This window comes from Ovis aries, chromosome 26, assembly GCF_016772045.2.
Source record: "Ovis aries strain OAR_USU_Benz2616 breed Rambouillet chromosome 26, ARS-UI_Ramb_v3.0, whole genome shotgun sequence".
Taxonomy (NCBI): Eukaryota; Metazoa; Chordata; class Mammalia; order Artiodactyla; family Bovidae; genus Ovis; species Ovis aries.
This window is the reverse complement of record NC_056079.1, coordinates 14,841,381-14,863,199: the sequence shown is the minus strand read 5'-3', so window position 1 is coordinate 14,863,199 and position 21,819 is coordinate 14,841,381. Positions and strand designations below refer to the sequence as shown.

Genomic DNA, 21,819 nt, shown 5'->3' with positions numbered 1-21,819 from the left:
CGCAGGGCATGTTGGGAACGGTAGTCGGCCCTCCCAAATCCCGCCCCCCGGCGGAACCACTTCCGAGCCAGCCTCCTGGGCGGTGGGTGGACCTCGGTGTTGCTGTCGGCGCCGCGTAGCTGATATGGTGAGTATTACCCCCCCAGCCGGCCACCGACTCCTGTGTGGTCACCTCCGACCTCACTAGCTGCCTGCGAGTGGGGCTCTGCGGCCCTTGAAAGAACTGAGACTGCCGGGGACCGGTGGTCCGGGCCTTGGTTCTGGGCCTTCCCGGTAGGGCCGGAGGGAAGCCGCCCCCGGACGACCTTCGGCTGCCCGGCTCCACTGCGCTCCCTGCACCTTTCCCTTGCGCGTACATTTTGAGAACGAGGGAATCATGAGACGTTTTTGAAGGTTTCGAAGAAAGAGTGGACATGGAAAAGAGAAGAGTAACTTTCCACGTAACTCTTGTTCTCTCGGCAGTGTGGTGGTAACACTTCCCTGGTTTCCCCCTGACTGCTCAGGCAGGTTCTGCTGCAATCCGGTATCCCTGGATGTGTGTTCAGTACTTTTCTTTACACCCTGTGCTTTCTCCAGAATTTGTATCTCTAGCTTAGAGATGTATTATGAGCTCCAGAGCCGCATATCTACTAACTGTACCTCCACTTAGTTGGCCCATATATATTTTAAACTCAGCAAGTTCAAAACTGACTTAACCATACCCACCTCACCCTGCTCTTCCTCCAGTGACCCTGTCTCGGGTCATTGCGCCACCACTCACCGCACCGTTGTTCATGCCAAACACCTGGAAATCATTCTTGACATCGCCCTCTTCGCAGCTCCTGAACATCTGTTCCGTGACCAGATCCTATGAAATCTACAGGGGATTCCCTGATAGCTCAGTTGGTAAAGACTCCGCCTGCAATGCAGGAGACCCCGGTTCAATCCCTGGGTTGGGAAGATCCCCTGGAGAAGGGATAGGCTACCCACTCCAGTATTCTTGGGCTTCCCTTGTGGCTCAGCTGGTTAAGAATCCGCCTGCAACGCGGGAGACCTGGGTTGGGAAGATCCCCTGGAGAAGGGAACAGCTACCCGCTCCAGCATTCTGGCCTGACTGTATAGTCCATGGGGTCAGGAAGAGTCGGACACAACTGACACCTAAATGGTTGTCGGTCATCACAGTCTCCAGTTATTCTTGTCCTTGGCATCATGAGATCTAACCCTCTGCTTTGGTCTCTTAAGTGGTCTTCTAAGCAGGCTTTCACAGTCAGAGCCTCTGCCTGGGAAAGGCTTGGCCACCTTCACCCCTATCTTTACTTTAGAATTTGGAATGTTCTTTGGAGTGTTTCCTTTGGAATACTCTTATCTACTTACCCCTCAGATCTCAGTTTAAATATTATTTCCTCAGAGAGAGTCTCAATTCAGAAGTGTAAGGAGATTCTAGTGTGTTCACATAAGATCTCTATGGATCCTTCAGAACAACACTGTGATGTATATTTTTCCAGTATTACAGAAAAGACACACTTGAGTGATTAGTTACAAGGTCATACAGAAAGTCACAGTTAAGGGTTGCTGTTGTTAACTTTTATTGTCAGTATCTTTCAGTGCCATTAAATATTTTTTATTCAAATAGGTACATAGTATTTAACCAACTTCTTATACTTAATAGATTCTTATTGATAGCAATTTAGGTGGGATTTTGTTTGTTTTTTGCTGTGATGAACAAGAGTACGAGAAGTGGACAGCATTCAAGCTAACTTTGTCCTGAACTTTCTTGATTATTTCTTTAGGATAAATTCCAAGAAGTATAACTGGGGCAAAGGGCATGGCCTTTCAATAGGTTATAATTTGGAAAATAGAAGCAGTCGCCTTTGGAACAATGTGACAGAGATTATAAATGAGAAAAATAGTAATGGTACCTATTTTGAGTATCAAAGTTAGTATATGTCCAGTCATTTAGCATAGTGCCTTCTACTTTTTTAAGAGCTCAGTAAATGTACTACTTACTGATTTAGTTAAAAATAGGACTCTTACTGTGTAGTATGGTTCTTCATCTTGTTCGGGGCATATTTTGAGAATCTGATGAAATCTTTGAAACCTTTTCCCAGAGGTTGCCTTCCTCTTTCCCACCCTTCTCCCCAAGCAAAATGATATATCTTTTGTCATATGTCATCAACTACATGAAACTCAACATATGGACCCAAATTAAGAACTGCTAATAATTTCATTTTACAAGTGCTTTTTTTCCCCTTTATAAGTTGTTCACATTTTCCTACAGCATTAAATATTCACATAAAGCATGATTTTTCATTGCTATATAATGTTTGTAATTATTTAATTGGTTTCCTCTTGTTGACAGGCTAACATTCGTATACACTAATCTTTGTGTGTTTTGCAGATTTCCTTAGATTAAATTTCTATATGCAGAATTACTAGACCAAGAATGTGAATGTAAGGCTTTGGATTTTTATTGCTACATCACCCTATGATGAATTCTAAGAGTTTATACTTCCACCATCAGTGATATATTAGTTTCCTCTCATTGTCTTGCCCACCAGTTGTTATCATAATAGGTTCAGTGTTCCTGTCCCATTCTTAAACCATTTCTTGACCGTTGATCTTTTCATGGCATTGTTAAACCCTATGATTGTGAAGACTATAATTTAGAAATACTGTCCCAGAGCAGTGTGGTCCGCAACCTTTTTCCTTTAGAATCACTGATATAGAAGAGTTTTTAAATATCCTCCCCAGACCAATTTATCAGACTCTCTGGGAGTGTAGCCTAGGAATGGGTACTTTAAAGTCCTCAGGTGATTTCAATGCGGAACAAAGGCTGAGAATCTCTAATACAGAATTTATGGTGTTGTGTTTTTCTCCATAAAGCAAGGAATTAACTCAGAAAATAATTTGAAAAGTCACAGTTAATTTATGCCTTAATCTAAATTCAGTTAGAATCTAATTTATATAAGGATGATTTTCTTTTGTTTTACAATGAAATTTTGGTTTTATTTGTCTTAGGTTATTTCAGAGACTATGGATATACTCTTCAGAATAAGAGGTGGCCTTGATCTAGCTTTTCAGCTAGCTACTCCTAATGGTAGGTCTTCCAAGATACTCTCCTTTTTTACTATAAAAGCGACAATGAAATAATGGTGAGATTCTTCCCATTTTGCAAATGAAACTGAGTGTGAGGGTGAATAAACTGTCTAAAGTCAAATAGTAAGTGATATGAATTGGATTTAGACGCTGCATTCCCCTCCACTGCTAGCCCATGGGGCTCCTCTGCACATTAAGGTGTCCCCTTACTTAAGAAGCTTTACTGCCCTCTCCAAGAAAATTGTCACAATAAATATAAATATCCACCCTGAGCATACTGCAAATGAGACAGCTAGACTTACACTTTGCAGACTTAAATAGTATATAACCCTAAGACTCCAGAACCCATTCTCTTGAGGTCGTGTGGTTTAGGAATGGCAGGCAGGTTCTATGGGAGAAAAATCAGCAGTGTTGGTATAAACCAAACTCTAGGATGTCTTCCTGTTTCTGACTGCTGCCACAAACCAAGCTAAAGGATATCAGAGGAGGATGACAAGGAGCTGTGTTTGAGATGTGTTTCATTTGAAATGCCACAGTACATCAAGTGTGAATTCGCAGCAGGCCATTGGTAATTTGAGTCTGAAACTTGGGATAGAGTGGTCAGAATTGGAAATAGAGAACTTAGTATATCCCAAGGATGATAGTTAATGCCTTGTATTAGATGAAATCACTCAAGAAAAGTATGATCAAGGGTGTCAGGAGCCACAGAGAAGTTCAGAAAGGTGAGGAATAAACAGTGTCAGAGTTCCTTCAAGATCACCAGCTGATGATTATTTACTGGCCCCTTGGAAAGAGGAAGGGAGAGAGTGCAAGATGGTCTTTCTGACCCATCCCTTCATATTAAAAAATTGTTCTCTGTGTTGGTCCACATCCTGATCCCCACTCCCCAACCAAATAAGTAAGTCTCAAGGACAGAGACTTGGGCATCAGTAAGTTTTTTAGTTGATTCTTTAATGTGCAATCAAGATGAGAATCATTTTGCAAGAACTAAGTCAAACTCGTTTTTAAGCCTATCTTATCAGTAAAGTATTGTTTCTTGGGCTTCCCTGGTGGCTCAGTGGTGAAGAATCTATCCACCAATGCAGGAGACATGGATTGGATCCCTGAGTTGGGAAGATCCTCTAGAGAAGGAAATGGCAGCTCACTCTGGTATTCTTGCCTGGAAGATCCCATAGACAGGAGCCTGGCAAGGCTGTAGTCCATGGTGTCACAAAGAGCCAGACATGACTTAACTACTGAGCTCCCACACAGTATGTTACTTGTGTGGATAAAGCCTTACATTTTACAGCTCGCTACAAATTGAAGTTATCCTTTGCTATGAACTTAACTGCAAAGTATAACTGATCTATCAGTCAACAGACATAATGATGTAATTTCAAATGTAAATACAGACTGCACATACTTTTTACCCAAATAATTGATGTATTTGAGCTTGTCTTCTGACTTTATAGTATTCCCCCTGCTGTACCCAACTCTTTGAAACACTCCTTGAAGGGAATCATTAATGAGGAAATACTGAGAACGGAGGTGCTTAACTTTAAAGACATCACAATTATTTAGATATTTCATGGTCTTCAGGGATGGGCAGAAGGTAATCCAAGAATTATGTTTGTCTTTTGTAGTGAAACTATAAATCTTTAAATTTGGATTTCTGAAACATATTAGGATGCCTTTATATCTGACTTGTTATAAGTAATCTTTCTCTCCCACAACTTCAAGGTATTTATTTATCAAGATATTGATGTGATAGTTAAATATTTTAACCACAGAGTTAAATAGGTTTAGGATTTAGGAGTATAAAGCTGGGACAAATATTTAAATATTGTCTTCTTCAGATGTATCTTTTTATATAGTTTTGACTCTGGAACCATGAAAATGGTTTTTATATTCAAAAAATTCTATTAAGTAAAAAGGAAATCATTGAAAATGAAGTCAGACAAATACCAGGTTGATGACATACCACATAGAGGAAAAAAGAACATGAGTTAAGAACACAATACTTTGTGCAGTCTTAGTGGGATATAGTTTGAGGAAGAGAACTACTAAGAAATTCATATCTCACTCGAGTTTTATTTCTGTAAGTAATATGATGTTTTGAGAGTAATTAGAATCCTCATCCATTGCTGATGGGAGGGTAAAATGGTGCAGTTCCCCTAGAAAGCAGTTTGACAGGTCCACAGAAAGAGAGTCACTATATGATCCAGCAGTTCCTTCTGGGTTATTACCTAAAAGAATGAAAGACATATCCACACACTAACTTCTGCACAAATATTTGTAAAACCATTATTCATGATAGCTAAAAGATAAACACAACCCAAATATGTATCAGCTTATAAATGAATAAACAGTATATTCTGTTCATATAATAGAATATTATTCAGCTATAGAAAAGAGTGAAGTGCTAATTCCTGCTAGGGATGGATTCACAGTTGGTTGAATCTTGAAAATATTAGGCTGAGTGAAAGAAGCCAGACACAAAAGGCCACAAAATGTGTGATTTTATTCATATGAAGTGTCCAGAGTAAGGCAGTCTATAGAGACCAAAAGTAGGTTAGTGATTGCCATGAGTAAGTGCAGGGGTTTGGGGAGTGACTACTGGGAAGTCCAGGGTTTATTTGGGGGTGACGGAATGTTCTGGGATTAGATAGTGATGATTGTAAACCTTGTGGTATACTAAAAGCAACTGAATTGTACACATTAAAAGAATGAATTTTCTGGTCTATGAATTTTATCTCCATTTTTTTAAAGACAAACAAACCTTTTTATTGAATCTGAGGAATGGATATTTGAGGATCACTTTTACTGTGCTCTATATCTGTGTGCTTGGATGCCTTCATGTTGAAAAGTTTACAGTTTTTCATATTAACTTCTATTTGTGTTCTTCTAATTTAGAAATTTTTATCAAGAACGCACTAAAACATGTACTGAGTGACCTGTCAACCAAGCTTTCTTCAGATGCCCTTGTGTTCAGAATTTGCCATAGTTCAGTGTACATATGGCCTAACAGTGACATGAACACCATTCCAGGAGAGCTGACTGATAGTTCTGCCTGTAAGAACATAATGCGCTTTATTCAGTGAGTATGCTTGAAGATTGCTAGAAATGTCTTTACAATATCATTTCATATTATAAATATCTCCGTATATTAAAATTTTAGATTTGAACAGGAAGAAGATACAAAACGAAAATTCATGAAGAAGAAAGATAAAAAGTTATCAGACATGGTAAGCAAACCACCTGTCTTCTTAGTGATAAAAATTTTCAGCCCTTGAATTTGGAGTTGAGTGAGATCTTAGAAAGTTCTTATTTTTTTTTTTTTTACAGATCAGATGATTCAAGTCCAGAAAGATTAAGTGACATGCCCAAGGTTATACCTCTGTTTTATATATCTAAACTTTTGTCCTTGAGTATGTTTACAGATTACTTAAAAAGGAATCATTCTGAAACTTGACAGTGACACATTATGCTGTATGAAATAGTAAATGATAAGTGATTTACTTTTCTTCAGTTTTGGTTCTGTTGATTTTTGAACCAGTACTCTTGAGTATCTGCCACGTGCCACAAACTTTGCCAGGTATTAGAGATGAAAAACAGAGCAGCTACTTCAAGGCAGGAAGCTATAGAAAGTTAATATTTAATATGACTGTAGCATTTTTCCAGACTAGTAAGAATAATAGAGTGGACATGAGGCTGGAGATGTGGACAGAGACCACTCAGGGAACTCTGAACAAAACCAGTAGCTGTAGTAATAAAGAGAAGGGAATGGATACAAGAAATATTCAGGGAATGAGAAGGATTGTACTTGGAGACTAATTGGATGTGAGATGACCAGCTTCTTGCTTGGATAAAGATGGGAGATGGGGAAGACATGAGGTCAGTGTTGGTCATACTGTTTGAGACACCAGTGAGGTGTTGACCAGAGCTGTGAGATTTTTAAATGTGGAGTGTACAAAAAAACTATTGGCTTTGGATAAGGATTTGAGAGTTACCAGTTGTTGGAGGAAGGCAATGGCACCCCACTCCAGTACTCTTGCCTGGAAAATCCCATGGACGGAGGAGCCTGGTAGGCTGCAGTCCATGGGGTCACTAAGAGTCAGACACGACTGAGCGACTTCACTTTCACTTTTCACCTTCATGCATTGGAGAAGGAAATGGCAACCCACTTCAGTGTTCTTGCCTGGAGAATCGCAGGGACGGGGGAGCCTGGTGGGCTGCCGTCTATGGGGCCGCACAGAGTCGGACACGATGAAGCGACTTAGCAGCAGTAGCAGTAGCAGCGGGAGGTTGACATCTTGAGGGTTACAGGTCAGTTATTTTGTAGAATGTTTCTCAGATTGGGTTTGAGTTTGTTCTAGGCCACCTTATGGTAGGTTCAGGTGGTCATTGTTGATAGGAATACCAAAGAAGTAACGATATCCTCAGCACATCGTATGAAAGAGGCATATACTTAGTTGGTTCTCATATCAATGACGTTAATGTTGATCACTTAATGTGGTAACTGCCACTTTTCTCCACTGTGAGGGTCCTATTTTTTGCCCTGATAATTAGAAGGTATCTCGTGGGAAGATGCTTTGAGTTTATGTATATATCCTATTCCTCATCAAGTTTTTACCCAACACTTCTAACATCAATTGATAATTGTTGTCAGAATCTAGCATTAATCTGATGGTTGCATAGTGGTGATTTTTTTCTAAGTCTTGTTTCCTTTTACATTTACAAGATGACTTTGTACTGTAAGGAAGAGCTTTTCCTCTTCGCTGTGTATTAACTGCGTGGAAGCATGGATTCCTGTTTTATGCAATGAGTTGTCTGTTAACTGTCATCAGTTATTTTGATGCTCATATTTTCTAATTTGGCCAAGAGAAAGTTTATGCTGGCTCCAATGTCCTCTTGATACTGTACTTTTGAATACTTAGTACTTTCTTCCAAGGATGTTCCAGGTTCACATACTTTTGCTATTTCATCTCAAGAATCAGCCATTTCCCCAAGGAAGGCAGACATGTATGCACACATACTATACATATAGAACGCACACATCAATATTTACCCATGTAAATCATATACCTCCAGTTCTACTTCAGTCTCACACAATTCCTAACCTTTTCCTGGTGAGAAACCTGGCTTCCAGTACTCTGTAATATTTTGCTAAATTTGTTTAATATACAGAAAGCATTTTCAGAATTGTTTTTCCATACCACTATCAAAATCAAACCTTCTAATAGAGTTCATTGTTAGTATGTCTTTAGAGCAGAGGTATATAGTCATAATATATGTTTAAAAGTTGTCTTGATGTGTAGTATTGTATCTTGTTTATTCATTTTGTTGGAAAATTTTAAATCTATACAAATATAGTACAATGAACCATGGTGAACTTTTAATGCTTCTGGATACATAATCGGTCTGGTTTCATCTTCACTTCCCACTCACTGTATGCCTCTCCTCAGATTATTTTGAATCAGAGAAGAATTTTTCTTTAAGCTAAAAATTGTGCTTTTAAATAATTTACTGTAATATAGTTTGCTGCTGCTAAGTCGCTTCAGTCGTGTCCAACTCTGTGCGACCCCAGAGATGGCAGCCCACCAGGCTCCCCTGTCCCTGGGATTCTCCAGGCAAGAACACTGGAGTGGGTTGCCGTTTTGTTCTCCAATGCATGAAGGTGAAAAGTGAAAGTGAAGTCACTCAGTTGTGTCCGACTCCTAGTGACCCCATGGACTGCAGCCTACCAGGCTCCTCCATCCATGGGATTTGCCAGGCAAGAGTACTGGAGTGGGGTGCCATTGCCTTCTCCAGTAATATAGTTTATATGGTCCTTAAAAAGTCCTTTTACTTACCTTTTATATTATTGTTCAGTGTGCTTTAAGTTAACTATTACTGTTTATCTTTATAGCATCAAATAGTAAACATAGATCTGATGCTGGAAGTGTCAACCCCTCTGGCCGCTGTAACGCCCATTATTGAAAGAGAAAGCGGAGGACACCACTATGTTAGTATGACTTTACCAGTTGATGCAGTTTTATCTGTTGCTCCAGAAGAAACGTGGGGAAAGTAGGTATCTTCTAATACTACTGTCACCTTTAAATGAGGACCCTCCCCCAAAGTAATCAAAGCCCATTTTTAAGTGTCATTGAGGCATATCTAGGGTGGCAGTTGTTCTTTTTTACTATGATTTACTCCGTGTTTATTATTAAACCAAGAGTCATCTAGTAATTCAGTGTTTATTGAGGAAGTAGGATAATACGCAAAACCTATAGAATTTTCCATTTATCTGCACAGAGGAAATTTAGTTTATTTAACATTAACTTTTTATTATTTAGACTTACTTTAATAAACCCAGTCCTATCAAGGGCATATTAGGAATATATTCACTCTACACTTTCAAGTATCATAACTATTATAACTTTTATTAATGCACTTGTATATTCTGCCTCCCCCCCCACAGAGTTCGTAAACTTCTCGTTGATGCAATTCATAATCAACTAACTGATATGGAAAAATGCATTTTGAAATACATGAAAGGAACATCTATTGTGGTTCCTGAACCACTGCACTTTTTATTACCAGGGGAAAAAAGTCTTGTAACAATTTCATATCCATCAGGAATTCCAGATGGTCAGCTGCAGGCCTATAGAAAGGTAAAACCAATTCATTCTTAGAAAAATAAAAATATCATTCATTTTGTATTTAATTTTGTGCTTCTAATAAATAGCCAGTGTTTTGTGATTTAATTTTATAAAGTGTGGATGCACACTATTGGCTTTACATCTTATTTGATGTCTATTCTCATGTAACTATTTAAAGTCTTTAAAAAAAAATTATGCTAAATTATATATAACATTTTAATTTCATATATTCAGTGAAGTTCATATGTTATTTTTCTGTAGTGAAATTTAAGAATGAAAAGATGCTTACATGCCTAGAGTAGCTGATGAGTGCTATTTAATAACTTCTTTTTCTTTTCCATTACTTGCAGATTTATAAAAAATACAAGATTACAGTTAAAGAAGGGAAATTACATTTTATTCTGTTTCTAATTAAGATTTTTAGTACTACTCCATCCCCCACCTCCCAGGGTCACTTGGGTTTTATTAGAGGCGTTTTGAAGAAAACATGATCAGCATTCAAAGAAATGAGATTTATTGGCAAATGACTGGTTTGATAGTGTGTATATATATATATATATATTTTTTTTTGGTAGTATGTATTTTTTGTTAGTATATATTTTTGATATGTGGCCTTGCCTGCTGCTTCTGCTGCTAAGTTGCTTCAGTCGTGTCTAGCTCTGTGCGACCCCAGAGATGGCAGCCCACCAGGCTCTGCTGCCCCTGGGATTCTCCAGGCAAGAACACTGGAGTGGGTTGCCATTTCCTTCTCCAACGCATGAAAGTGAAACGTGAAAGTGAAGTCGCTCAGTCATGTCCAACCTAGTACCCATCAAATTATACCATGGAAACATCTTCCCAATCTCTGTCCCTGAAAAGAGATGTGACACTGTAACCTTCTGTGCCTCTCTGTAAGTGCCAAATGAATTGATTTGCAGAGGCAAGAGTTACACAAGCTAATGATCTCATTTAAACTGCTTGAATACATAGGAGATATCAAAAAGAAGATGTCAGACTTTCAGAGTAACTATTACATGTTTTTATACATTTAGGAATATGTTACCTTTTAAACATATGTGTGTATTTTTATTTTGATGCCATATTGGTCTTTAAACCACCAATTTCCATTTTGTAATCTAATCATTACCCCTTATATTTGTTAAATACTCTAAGCATGATTTTTAAAAATGAAAACCTAAGCATGACTTTTTTGGTATAGTTATATCATTGTTAATTACTCATTTACAAGACTTTCAAAACTAGTCTTTAGCCTGGATTTATTTTAGCAGACTGTGTTACAATAAGTAATTTTAAATTATCTCAGTTCTTTCACTGTAACAAATTATATTCAATTTTCTATAATCTCTTCCAGTTTCTATCCATATACATAGATAAACAAAAATGAATACTTTTTGGTTTTAGTTTAAATCTCACCCTCTTTGACCTTCATGAATTAAATCATAAGTGTTTGATAACTTGTATAACCAGTATATAGTAAATTTTCTGTTTTGTATCTAGTTTGGGTTTATTTATTGACTAGGAACCTATATCATTTAACCTTTTTTCTCTTATTTTCTGTTGATTCTGGTTTTATTTAGGAATTACACGATGTCTTTAATCTGCCTCATGACAGACCTTATTTCAAAAGGTCTAATGCTTATCATTTTCCAGATGAACCATACAAAGATGGTTACATTAGAAATCCACATACTTATCTCAATCCACCTAACATAGAGACTGGTATGGTGAGTTTAGTCATTATTTATACGAGTTGGTTGATCATTAGTGTCATTAGTTGTTTTTTGCTTGTGCCCAGTGGATGTTTGATTATGATTATTTTTTTATTCTCGGCAGGACTTAGGTTGCTAATATTTTGTTAAGATTTTTGCATTTATGTAATGGTACTGTCTTATAATTTTATTTTCTCATACTGTTCTTAGTTCACTTTTGTATCAGTAATACACTGATACACTGAAAGAGTTGGAGAGTTTTTTTTTTTTAATTTTTTATAAGGCACTAAAAGTAACAGTCTAGCTCTGAAAACAGTAAATGACTCGAGCATGTGTATGTATATGTTATCTTAATAGATGGTATACATATGTATACATATAACATATACATCTACAGTTAATATTTTACTGTGTTTCTTCTTTTTATATAGGTTTGTGTGGTCCAGGGTACATATGGTTACCACCATTATATGCAGGATCGAATAGATGACAATGGCTGGGGCTGTGCTTATCGGTCTCTGCAGACCATCTGCTCCTGGTTCAAACACCAGGGATACACAGAGAGATCCATTCCAACACACAGAGAAATCCAGCAGGTACAGAACATGCCATTGGGAATTATATGGACGTTTCATGAACCCTAATATACCATTAAATAATTATACCTACCTCATGGTCCAGACTTACTTCTGTTTTGAAGGGAAAAAACATACATACTGGTAATCAAGGGAAATGCCCTACACATAATTTTTAATAGCTGTCTTGTCTATGATTTTTTTTGTATTTTTAAATAAGGCTCTAGTTGATGCCGGGGACAAACCAGCAGCGTTTGTTGGATCACGGCAGTGGATTGGATCTATCGAGGTACAGCTGGTGCTGAACCATTTGATTGGTGTAACTTCAAAAATACTGTTTGTCAGGTAAGGAAACTTTAAGAAATTTGAGACATCAGTTCAAAGAGAGTTTGTCACTTTTATTAAAAGAAGTGCATTTTTCCCCCAATTTGTTTTTGCTCTTTTCTCTTCTTCCACATTGCCCCCTTGCTTTATAAACCTCATTTTTTCCAGTCCTAAATTTTTTTGCTGTTATTTTTTAGAAGATGTTGGTGAGTAAACTTTGTGATATGTACTTGTACAATCTAGGCGTAGTCTTAGTCTGGAAGAGGAAAAATTGGAAACGTCAACTTTGAGTAGTTACAGAAGATCTGGTTTTTTAATGCAGAAGTCATTGAATTCTTGGAAGGGAAAAGTCACATATTGATCTATTACCTACCTTTTTGTTTATTCCTACTCTTTTGCTTCCTGAGATCTTAAGAAACTAATCATGTATCCAAATATAATTTTATCTTTTCCTTATCTATTACAATAGGAAATTTTATATAGGAAATAGGAAATTTATAATATAGAAATATAAAACTTATAAATAGGAAATTTATAATAGGAAATTTTCTTTTCCTTATCTATTAAAAATAGAATATTACTATTCTAATCACACTTCTAGTATTAAATATGAGCAAATATTAGATAAGATTGATTTCTATGACCATCTCTAGCTTACTCCTTATATATGAGCTTATGTTTTTAATACATTTATTATGACAGCCTTGATAACTATAATGTCATAATCCTTATTGTCCAAGTACTTTAGTACATCTGATTTCACAGTTGCAATTTGGATTGGATGTGGAAATCAGTGCTAACAAATAAATAATACATTAAGTAGTGAAGTAGATGGTGATTAAAAAGTGAAAGTTTTGACACATGAAAACGTTGCTTCATACATTCCTTACGAAGCAAGAGCTAAGGGTTAGTTAGCACCACCTGGCACCTCCATTCTAAAAAAAACCAAAAATTCATCTATTCATCTTTTCTATTCTCAGAAGTAAAAACTGTATGATATTGAAAGATTCCCTAAAAATAGGTTGTACTTCAAAACGTTTTGCAGTTTTCACACTGGCTTCATAGACATTGTCTGTTTTAGTCCTGGAATCTCCTGTCACAAAGAACGGCAGGTATTTTTGGTCCCAGATTAAAGATGAGGAATTACAGGCTCAGAGTTTGATGGTAAGAAGACAAAATCTCAGGATTTAAAACCTATCCTTCTGAAATTAAATCCACCCATAAGAATCCCCTCAGTATCAAAATGACCACTTTCAATCTTAGGTTAAAAATCCAGAACCTTCTTTATGCAGTTCTAGAAGCAAAGAATCAAGATCTTCTTTCCTAGCTCATTTAGTGACCTTAAATATTTAGAGGTTGTATTGCTTTAAATTGCTCTCAGTTCCCTACCACTTAATTTTACTTAAATTTATATCTATATTTTTAATAACCAAAAAGATAGAAAACATTAGTTCCCAAGCTCATTTGATCTTCAGAATAGTTCATCTGATAGAAACTGGTTTCTTTCTAGCCAAGGTTCTGAAATGGCCTCTCAGGGACGGGAACTGGCTAATCATTTCCAGAGTGAAGGAACTCCAATAATGATTGGTAAGATGTTTTGGAATCTTGTGTTCTTTTGGTAGATGGAGAGTATGTGAAACTTATCATTAATGTAAATACATAATGGCACATAATATCAGTCCTTTGTAAACATATTAAAATTAGCTTTTACATCATGCATACTGACCTCTGGATATTTTTTAAAATTTCCAAGGTGGGAGGAAAGTTATAAAAAAGATTATAATAACTAGAAGTAGTAAAGGGTAAGAAGAGATTTGATAACTGTGTTCAAATAGACTTCAGAGCAGATTGGAAAAGAGACAGTGGTCACTCAGTATAGCATCGGAAGTCATGGCTGTCAGGAACTTGGCTCGCTGTGTGACATTATGCAGATTGCTTAACCTCTCTGGGCTTTCTTTGTAAAATAAGAGAATTGGATTTGCTAATCTGAAGATTCACAATTCTATGAGAAATAAGACTTGTCCTGGGTGACAGAAGGCAAGCTAAGACTGGTGTGTAAAAAATGCAGGTAGGCAGATGTCCACAAACTACAGAAAGTACTGACTGAGTAGACAGGCTGCACCATTGGAGGCACTCAAAGCAGAGATAACGTGGCTTGTCTGCTGAGAGAGACACCAACAGCAATGATTGTCACCCTGCTGTGAGGAGTTTAGACCCTCTCTGGCCCTCTTAAAATCCAGTTTAGGTAATACCATGAATATTAAAGTGACATAGAAACCTAATATGATTATAGATGTGATTGTATCTTTTCTGTCCTAAAGATGTGATTTTGTCTTTTCGGAGTATATTTGACATTATGTCTTTTCTAGTTTAGGGCAATCAATTTTAATATTATGTTAGATCAATTCATAAGCAAAATAATCTTTTTCAACTGAAATTGAATGGAAAGTTGAGACTAATATATGCCCTCTCATTTCTTTATTTCCTCTTCTATAGGGGGAGGAGTTTTGGCTCACACAATACTAGGAGTTGCATGGAATGAAATTACAGGACAGATAAAATTTCTGATTTTAGATCCACATTATACAGGTGCTGAAGATCTGCAGGTTATTTTGGAAAAGGTAAGTGTCTGTTTAACAAATAAATACAAGGAAAAGAACCCAAAACCAGGAGGGAGAACTGGAAGCTAACAGAAAGATGGATTGTAAACTGAGAACAGAGATCCTCACTATAAGGAAGGACTCTAAGCCTGTGATGAGTAACTCTCTCTAGGTATGAAGGCCAGGGGGGAACTAAAGTAATAGAATACGAAACTCATAAATATATTCCTTTGGAGACTTTACAGCATTTTGTGAATATAGTGAGATTTATCAATGCCTCAAAAAAGAGTGAAATATATAACATTTATAATTTTCAAATTAACCAAAAATTGGCAGTATGATGGACATTATGGAGACTTGGCTGCTTTTATATATATATATATATATATATATATACATATATATATATATATTTTTTTTTTTTTACATATAACTTAATCTCATTCTATGAAAGATTTGAATTTGAAACAAATTTAAGAATATTTGTTAATGCTTAAACTACCAGCTCGGAGAAGGCAATGGCACCCTACTCCAGTACTCTTGCCTGGAAAATCCCACGGACAGAGGAGCCTGGTAGGCCGCAGTCCATGGGGTTGCTAAGAGTCAGACACGACTGAGCGACTTCACTTTCACGCATTGGAGAAGGAAATGGCAACCCACTCCAGTGTTCTTACCTGGAGAATCCCAGGGATGGGGGAGCCTGGTGGGCTGCCATCTATGGGGTCACACAGAGTCAGACACCACTGAAGCGACTTAGCAGCAGCAGCAAACTACCAGCTAAAGGAGGTATAAATTTATGTTAATTTATAGGCAACTAATTCAGATTTAGTACTGAGTTTTAATGAGAAATTAGTACTAAATTTCCATGAAACCCGTACTAAATCTTTTGGAGGCAAGTGTTATATGACACAACTTGAATTTTTAAAAAGTTTCATATTTTTTGCCAACTAAGTCATTAGTACCAATAAAAAGATTTCTTAAATCGGAAATACTAGGGAATTCTGGGGAAATGGATGGTTTAACATTGAAATTCACTTATGAGAGATCTTCATAACTGAATAGCTATATGAGATTAGTAAAACCCTATGGATGAGATGTTTATGTAAAGAGTTTTTAGTGTTTTATGTAGCTGAACTCTTATATCCCCACTTTAGTAAAGTCTTTTGCCAATTATTGGAGCATCTATAAGTACAAACAGAATATAAACACATTCTTAAAATTTTAAATGCCACATACACACAGTTTTCTCTTTCAAGGCATTTGGACTTCTATGACATGTTCTTGGCTGGTATACATATCTTCCTGAAAGTAGGAGCAATTTCTGTAGCAAAGTGTTCATTCATTGGACATTCATTAAGTACCTAATATTTACCATCCACTGTCCTAAGCACTGGGGGTATTAAAATGGATCTTTAGAAGGACAAAGAAGGAGAGTCCATAAAGGGCTGCTGTTGCTGCTGCTAAGTCACTTCAGTCACGTCTGACTCTGTGTGACCTCATAGACAGCAGCCACCAGGCTCCTCCGTCCCTGGGATTCTCTAGGCAAGAATACTGGAGTGGGTTGCCATTTCCTTCTCCAATGCATGAAAGTGAAAAGTGAAAGTGAAGATGCTCAGTCATGTCCGACTCTTAGTGACCCCATGGACCGCAGCCTACCAGGCTCCTCTGTCCGTGGGATTTTCCAGGCAAGAATACTGGAGTGGGTTGCTATTTCCTCCTCCACCATAAAGGATTCCTTCCTCCCAAAAATATGGTGTCTTTGGTGGCGCTTACAAGGCTGCCCCTGCAAAGGGATCACTCTAAGTGAAAGGAAAGCTGGGCATTTTCTGAGAACTGTGGCATTTTTAACATGACTTGAGCTGGTGGAGAGGGGTGGCTGATGGCTGGAGGGATCTGCAGGAGCTAAGTCAGGATGGCCGCTGAGAGCCAGGCTGAGACACAGGTGTTCAGATTTTATCTTAAAGGCACTGAGAAGCCTTACAGCTGCTGTAACGGAACACTGTAGAGGGAGCAGCTTCCAGTAGCGGAGGTTTATTTCTCAGGGTTCTGGAGGCTGGGAAATCCAGGATGGAGGTGCCGGCTGATTTGGTGGGTGGTGAGGCCCACTTTCTAGTTCAAAGACGGCAGACTTCCTCACTGTCCCCACGTGGTATAAGGGATGAGGGAGCTCTCTGGGCACTCTAATGATGGCTCTATTGTCATTAACACCACTTCAGATGCCAGCACATTGGAGATTAGGGTTCATCATACAAGTCTTAGACACATTCAGTCTATGTCAGGGGCCAGAGGGATCATCCTCCCTCTGCCTGACCTCTCTACCCACTTGGGGAGCTTTCCTGTGTAAGTTCCCTAAGCCAGTCACCTCAAAAGAAAGGCATCCAGCTCCTCTCCTTACCCCCACAGTTGCTGGTTTGGGCACCGTCTCTACCCACTTTTCTTGAAAAATATTTGAGACCAGTTACCTAGAGATGGCCCATATGTGTGGAAGATTAAAACAGAAAGTGTAAGCCTTTTTCTATCGTTAGGAAAACAGATTTTAGGACATGAAATTCATTAGAGAAAGTTTTGCTGAAAAAATGAGATGATAAAAAGAATTTTATGTAAAGAAACAACTCTCAGTGGAAATAAATGAGACTTAATTGGTGGTATCTGTAGGCAGGGGGAGCAGAACTGATAGAGGACTTTTTAATTTTTACTTTCACCTCATTTGAATTTTTTTATGTGTATCTTATTTTTGCAATCAGAAGAATAATAAAGACCTAAAAAGCATCTCTACTCAACCCTCTCCCCTCCACATTGAAAAACTGGCTAATAGACCATCTTCCTCTGTAGGAACTATGACCTTTGACTTCAGGTCCCTGCCAGAATGCCCAGCAGCCTCCTAGTTAGGTGGGCTTCCCTGATAACTCAGGTGGTAAAGAATCTGCCTACCAATGCAGGAGACACAGGAGACTCGGGTTCCATCTCTGGGTTGGGAAGATCCCTGGAGGAGGAAATGGCAACCCACTCCAGTACTCTTGCCTGGAAAATCCCATGGACAGAGGAGCCAGGTAGGGTCCAAGGGGTCACGAGAGTAGGTCATGACTGAGCACGCACTCATACACTCCCAGCTAGGTAGGGTAAAGGAGCAAGGCCACTGCCTGTCACTCAACGCAATGACATTTTGACTCCTCACTGAACAAGTATGTGTAAGCAAGCGTTTCATTTCAGAATGATGTAAACTCAGACAAGTCATTAGCTGGGTCTTTAAGAAAATAAATCAATGGCCCTAGAAGAAATTTGATGAACTTAACTATATTCACAATGAAATGTTGTTTGAAAGTAATTTTCTCTGCTGGAAAAAAGGATTAATACTGACATGAAGCTAGGAAGTGGCAGTGATTATGGCCTGAGAAAAATGAAGAATGTAGAATGCAACTCCCAAGGGCAGGTTCAGATTCCTTTACTATCTGGTATCACTGCTGAGATGCCACTGCTGGGAAATCAGTGGTTGAGGAGGCGCACTTTCAATGAAAAGGCTCATAGGCTTTCTCACTGTCTCTACAGTCTTCCATGGGACAGATGGCAGTTAAATTATCACATGCCATCGACTACCAGAATTATAAAACCATACATCTTAAAAATCAATAAAATATGACATTGAGTAATAGTACCATAATGAAGGTTTTCCTTTTTAAAATGATTCCTATGATTAAATATCATAGAATTAAAAATTTTTTAATTCTATCTGAAATGAACCCAAATAAGCTACTTTTCTGTGCTTAATAGGAATTCAGATACTTGCTTTGTATAGGTATTTACAGTCTTACTGCAAGATTCAGTTGTCAAATGTTACAATTTCAATTATGTAGTCCTGTAACTTCTTAAAAGGTTTTCCTTTCCCTTCTTCCACATCTAGGGCTGGTGTGGATGGAAGGGCCCAGAGTTTTGGAACAAGGATGCTTACTATAACTTATGTCTCCCTCAGCGACCAAATACTATTTAAAATATCTTGGACTCAAAGACTGTAGTAAAGTTTTACTTTGTAACTTTGTTGATAAAGAATAAATTTAATTTCAAATTTGATGGTTTCTATGAGTTTTTTAATTTCAAGTTTGATGGTTTTTATGAGTTTTTCCAAAGGTTGTAAATATCACGAAGAAAACAGTTTATTCTTTAGACATTCTTTTAAGAAGTTAAGAGACAAAGCATGCACAACTGGAACATTATAGGCATGTAAATACATGTATTCTTGAACGTTATCTTCGCTTAGAAGAAAGGTTTCCTCCTTCTTAGAAGGAGTTTAGACACACTTGATGAGCCTGAAGCCACAGCTTTTAGCTGAGCGGTAAACCTGCATGAAGTGAAGACCTTCTCCACACCTCTTCATGACCAATACATCTGTTGTTGAAAAACATATTAACATTAAAACTTTTTTTTAAAAAAGGTTTCCTCCCCAGTCTTCCACCATGCAGGACAATTTTTGGTCTCTAAAGTCAAGTAGTAGTTACTACATCCAGTATTAAAATGTGTTAATGAGAATGAAAAGATATATAAAACATAAGACTGGCAATATTTAAATGAAACAATAAATTCTGTTTTAAATAAGAAATCCTTCAGTGAGGAAGAACGAAGAAACTGAATTACTTACCAACACTTCCTTTTCCCACTTATATTTTCCTCACTTCCCAAACTTCGTTTCTGTGTGAGCACTTGAACACAATGATCTTTATTGGGGTGTTCCCTTGATTTTATTGTCTGCATACATTTAATTGTTGTAAGAAACTTGGCACATTCTGGAAATCCACATGACCAAGCAAGATCTTCAGCTGTTTGCCCATTCTTATTACATAAACTAAGACCAAAAAAAAAAAAAAAAAAAGTGTTCAAGTAAAAGTTGACAGTTGTTTAGCCTTTTTAAAATATATTTATAACAAAGGTGCTTTGGGCTCATACAAATGTTGGTTGCAGAATAAAAGAGGTAAAGGAAGCACAGAGGAATTCCATGTTTGCTCACTATTTGTCCTTACTTGGCACAGAGGACAGCACAGAATGGGCACTTCATTTCTGCACAAATAAGTATTCTGTTTTCAATACAATGAGTGAGTACACAAAGGAAGTCAGTGAGAACATCTACAGAATGGATTTTTTAAAACTAAGATGTAATACTGCCATGACATATGAAAAGAACTGCACCTCTGATTGCTTAGGATCCATTTTTTAATTTACTTGAGTAGTATCAGGTAATCATTAACAGCCCAAGTTAACATTTAAATGGTTCCACTACATTATCAGTTAGGCAAGCATCATGTAATTGAGCTGCAGGAGTCTGATTAACCCAAGAAAATATAACACTTGAAGTCACTGATTCCATACTCACTCAACTTGGGCATCACTGGCTACAAGCAGGCTGAGGCATTCCATGCTTCCAACTCTTGCTGCCTTGTGTAGTGGAGCTTCTCCAAAAACATCCTTACAGACAAGACAGCATATTTTAGTCTCCCCAAAACACTCTTGTGGAAGTTGATGAGTGAGGTTTATTGCTTGAGGAAGCTATTTGAGGAAGTAGGGTTAGAACTGCATTGTACTGGACTGAATCTTTTAATTCTTCTTTAAAATAAAGTTCACTTGGTGCCCTATTAAATACAGAATTGTCACTAATAAAAGCATGTGCAGTCATAGCTACATACATTAAATTTTAAGTGATTAAAAGCAAAATAGAATCCTACAGAAGTAAAAATTACAATTTAAAATTTAACATTCAATGGAAGATGCAAACTACCCTAAGTTCTATAAGGAATTATATTGATTGTGAGCATGTCTTATAAGTTGTGCTACCTTGAGACTTAATTTTGTAATTGAGCAGTTCCTTTGGAAATGAATGGTAGACCCTGGAAATGTCCGATGTAGTAGCCAGCAGCCATCTATCCGGCTAATGAGCACCTAAAATGTGGCTAGTCCGAACTGAAATGTGCTGTCAATGTAAAATACACGGAGGGTGAGAAGGCATGTCCTATATATATATCAGTTATGTTTTATATTGATTACACATGAAATGATAATATTTTTGATTAATTGGGTCAGTTTACTAAATGTTTCGCTTCATTAATGTGGTTACTGGAAAACTGTAAAGTTACATAGTGTCTCACACTTCTGTGGGCATCGCTGTACTAATGTTTCTAACAACTGAAACGACAATATCTTGATGTCTAAGAAATGTTTGTGTGGATTTGGGGTGAAGGGGAGGGTTGCACACGGCAACAATCAGTTACCTAGTTACCTGCTGGTTGAGGTCAGCGCCCGTCTGCAGCTGCCAGAGAAGAAAGCAAGCAAGGCCACCACCTGCAGCCAAGTGGACAGGCGACTGCTCGCAGGAATCCGGGGGTGCGTTAACGGAGGCCCCGGTCTCCAGCAGATGCTTCAGACTATCCACCTGCGAGAAAAGAACAGCTCCAGCACCCCTTCTCGCTTTTGTCCAGGCTCCTGCCCTCCGGGGATTGAAATCCTCCGCTACTCCAAAAACCCTCCAACTCTGAAGAGGCTTGACTTGGCAGCGCCAAGTGGTCAGTACACCCTCACCCTATCTAGCCCTCTCTAGAAGACAGACATCTGGACGCTTAAGCCTGCCGGACAAAAGAAGCCTGAGTCTCACCTCTGGGTTGCAATCGAGCAGCAGCATCTCCCGCCTAAAGTAGAGGACAGGCGTCCTTGGGAGAGCTGAGCAGTGCGGCGCTCGCTGCAGACGGACAAGTTAAGAGTGGACAGGCAGCCCGAGAGCCGGAGAATTTAAAAGATCACCAGAGCCAGGGAGCCAGCCCCTCCCCGCCGTGCCCCAGCTGCGGCTCGGCCTGAGCAGCCCAACCCTAGGCTCTCAGCCTTTCTCCGCCCAGCAGTAGCCGCACGTACACAAACAGTAGCACGTGTAACCTGGAGCCCA

The 21,819-nt window shown here is 38.2% G+C and overlaps 2 protein-coding genes across 7 annotated transcripts; one reads left to right on the top strand and one right to left on the bottom strand.

The window, feature by feature from the left end:
* Positions 1-58: 58 nt before the first annotated feature.
* On the top strand, positions 59-18,968 carry UFSP2 (UFM1 specific peptidase 2). Its single transcript, XM_004021700.4, has 12 exons — positions 59-127; positions 2,998-3,076; positions 5,968-6,151; positions 6,233-6,299; positions 8,963-9,120; positions 9,515-9,707; positions 11,273-11,419; positions 11,836-12,000; positions 12,200-12,324; positions 13,814-13,890; positions 14,800-14,924; positions 18,802-18,968. Exons 1-12 carry the CDS (start codon positions 125-127, stop codon positions 18,886-18,888), a joined length of 1,410 nt encoding a protein of 469 aa, XP_004021749.2. The 5' UTR covers positions 59-124; the 3' UTR covers positions 18,889-18,968.
* On the bottom strand, positions 5,126-21,641 carry ANKRD37 (ankyrin repeat domain 37). Of its 6 annotated transcripts, none has more exons than XM_060407061.1 (6): positions 21,535-21,641; positions 21,163-21,315; positions 20,263-20,435; positions 19,534-19,737; positions 15,578-15,680; positions 12,357-12,559 (listed from the first exon to the last, which is right to left on the bottom strand). In XM_060407061.1, exons 1-5 carry the CDS (start codon positions 21,559-21,561, stop codon positions 15,674-15,676), a joined length of 564 nt encoding a protein of 187 aa, XP_060263044.1. In that variant the 5' UTR covers positions 21,562-21,641; the 3' UTR covers positions 12,357-12,559; positions 15,578-15,673. The 6 variants fall into 6 exon arrangements, with proteins under 6 accessions (XP_042097442.1, XP_060263044.1, XP_060263045.1 ...); XM_060407062.1 differs by having other exon boundaries at positions 20,263-20,354; XM_042241508.1 differs by lacking the exons at positions 12,357-12,559; positions 15,578-15,680 and adding an exon at positions 5,126-5,300.
* Positions 21,642-21,819: the final 178 nt, after the last annotated feature.